General features: G+C 68.1%; 1 protein-coding gene across 2 annotated transcripts in view; it reads left to right on the top strand.

Moving 5' to 3' along the window:
* Nucleotides 1–1,031, top strand: part of chsy1 (chondroitin sulfate synthase 1) — a 33,352-nt gene continuing 32,321 nt past the window's right edge. For both annotated transcript variants that reach the window (XM_043677670.1, XM_043677669.1), the window contains exon 1: nt 1–970. In XM_043677670.1, coding sequence (XP_043533605.1) covers nt 197–970 — 774 coding nt within the window. In that variant the 5' untranslated portion in view covers nt 1–196. The remainder of the gene's footprint in view (nt 971–1,031) is intronic.

Here is a 1,031-nt window from a genome sequence, read left to right as displayed (position 1 = left end):
GGAGCAGGTCGGCCGTCATTAAAGGCACTCCGGGGGAGAGGGAGGCTAGATCCAGAAGAATGGAGCGGCCAAAGGCGAAAAGCCCAGGCCGGGGTTGCTACAGTAACACTCCCGCTGACTGAGCGGCAGCTGGCAGGCACTCTGCGGGGAGGAGGGAGAGGGAGAGCGAGGTGTGGGGTGGGGGGGAAGGCCCGGGATGGCGCCCCGGAGCAGACACTCCTGGCTGGGCCTCTTCCTGGGCCTGGCGCTCGGTTTCGCCCTGGCCTCCCGGCTCCTACCGCCCGGAGCCGGCCCTCTGAGCAGGCTGCAGCGGCGGCGGGGTGGACGAGGGGGACTGGTTTGCGGCGGCCGCCCAGGACAGGGAGGCCGGCAGGTCGCGCCAGAAGATGCAGAGGCCTCGGGCTCGCGCTTGGTCTACGTGGGGGTCATGAGCGCCAAGAAGTACCTGAGGAGCCGGGCGATTGCTGCCCAGCGGACCTGGGCCCAGCACATCCCGGGCCGTGTGGAGTTCTTCTCCAGTGAGGGCTCGGACCTGAGCTTACCGCTGCCCCTGGTCGCCCTGCCCGGGGTTGATGACTCGTACCCGCCGCAAAAGAAGTCCTTCCTGATGCTCAAATACATGGCGGAGCGGCACCTCCAGGCCTTCGAGTGGTTCATCCGCGCGGACGACGACACGTACATTCGCGGCGAGCGGCTGGAAAACTTCCTCCGGAGCCTCAACAGCAGCCAGCCGCTGTACCTGGGCCAGACCGGCCTGGGCACTCCGCAGGAGCTGGGCAAGCTGGCACTCGAGCCCGGCGAGAACTTCTGCATGGGGGGCCCGGGGGTCATCCTGAGCCGGGAGCTGCTCCGCCGGGTACTGCCCCACATCGGCCAGTGCCTCCGGGAGATGTACACCACCCACGAGGACCTGGAGGTGGGCCGTTGTGTGCGCCGTTTCACTGGCGTCCAGTGCGCCTGGTCGTACGAGGTAAGGGAGGCCGTGCCAGCAGGACAGCGCCAACAAGGACACAGCCCCTGATTCCCCCCCC

Source organism: Chiloscyllium plagiosum, chromosome 36, assembly GCF_004010195.1.
Source record: "Chiloscyllium plagiosum isolate BGI_BamShark_2017 chromosome 36, ASM401019v2, whole genome shotgun sequence".
Classification (NCBI taxonomy): Eukaryota; Metazoa; Chordata; class Chondrichthyes; order Orectolobiformes; family Hemiscylliidae; genus Chiloscyllium; species Chiloscyllium plagiosum.
Note: the sequence above shows the minus strand (reverse complement) of the source record. Positions and strands in the feature narration are given on the sequence as shown.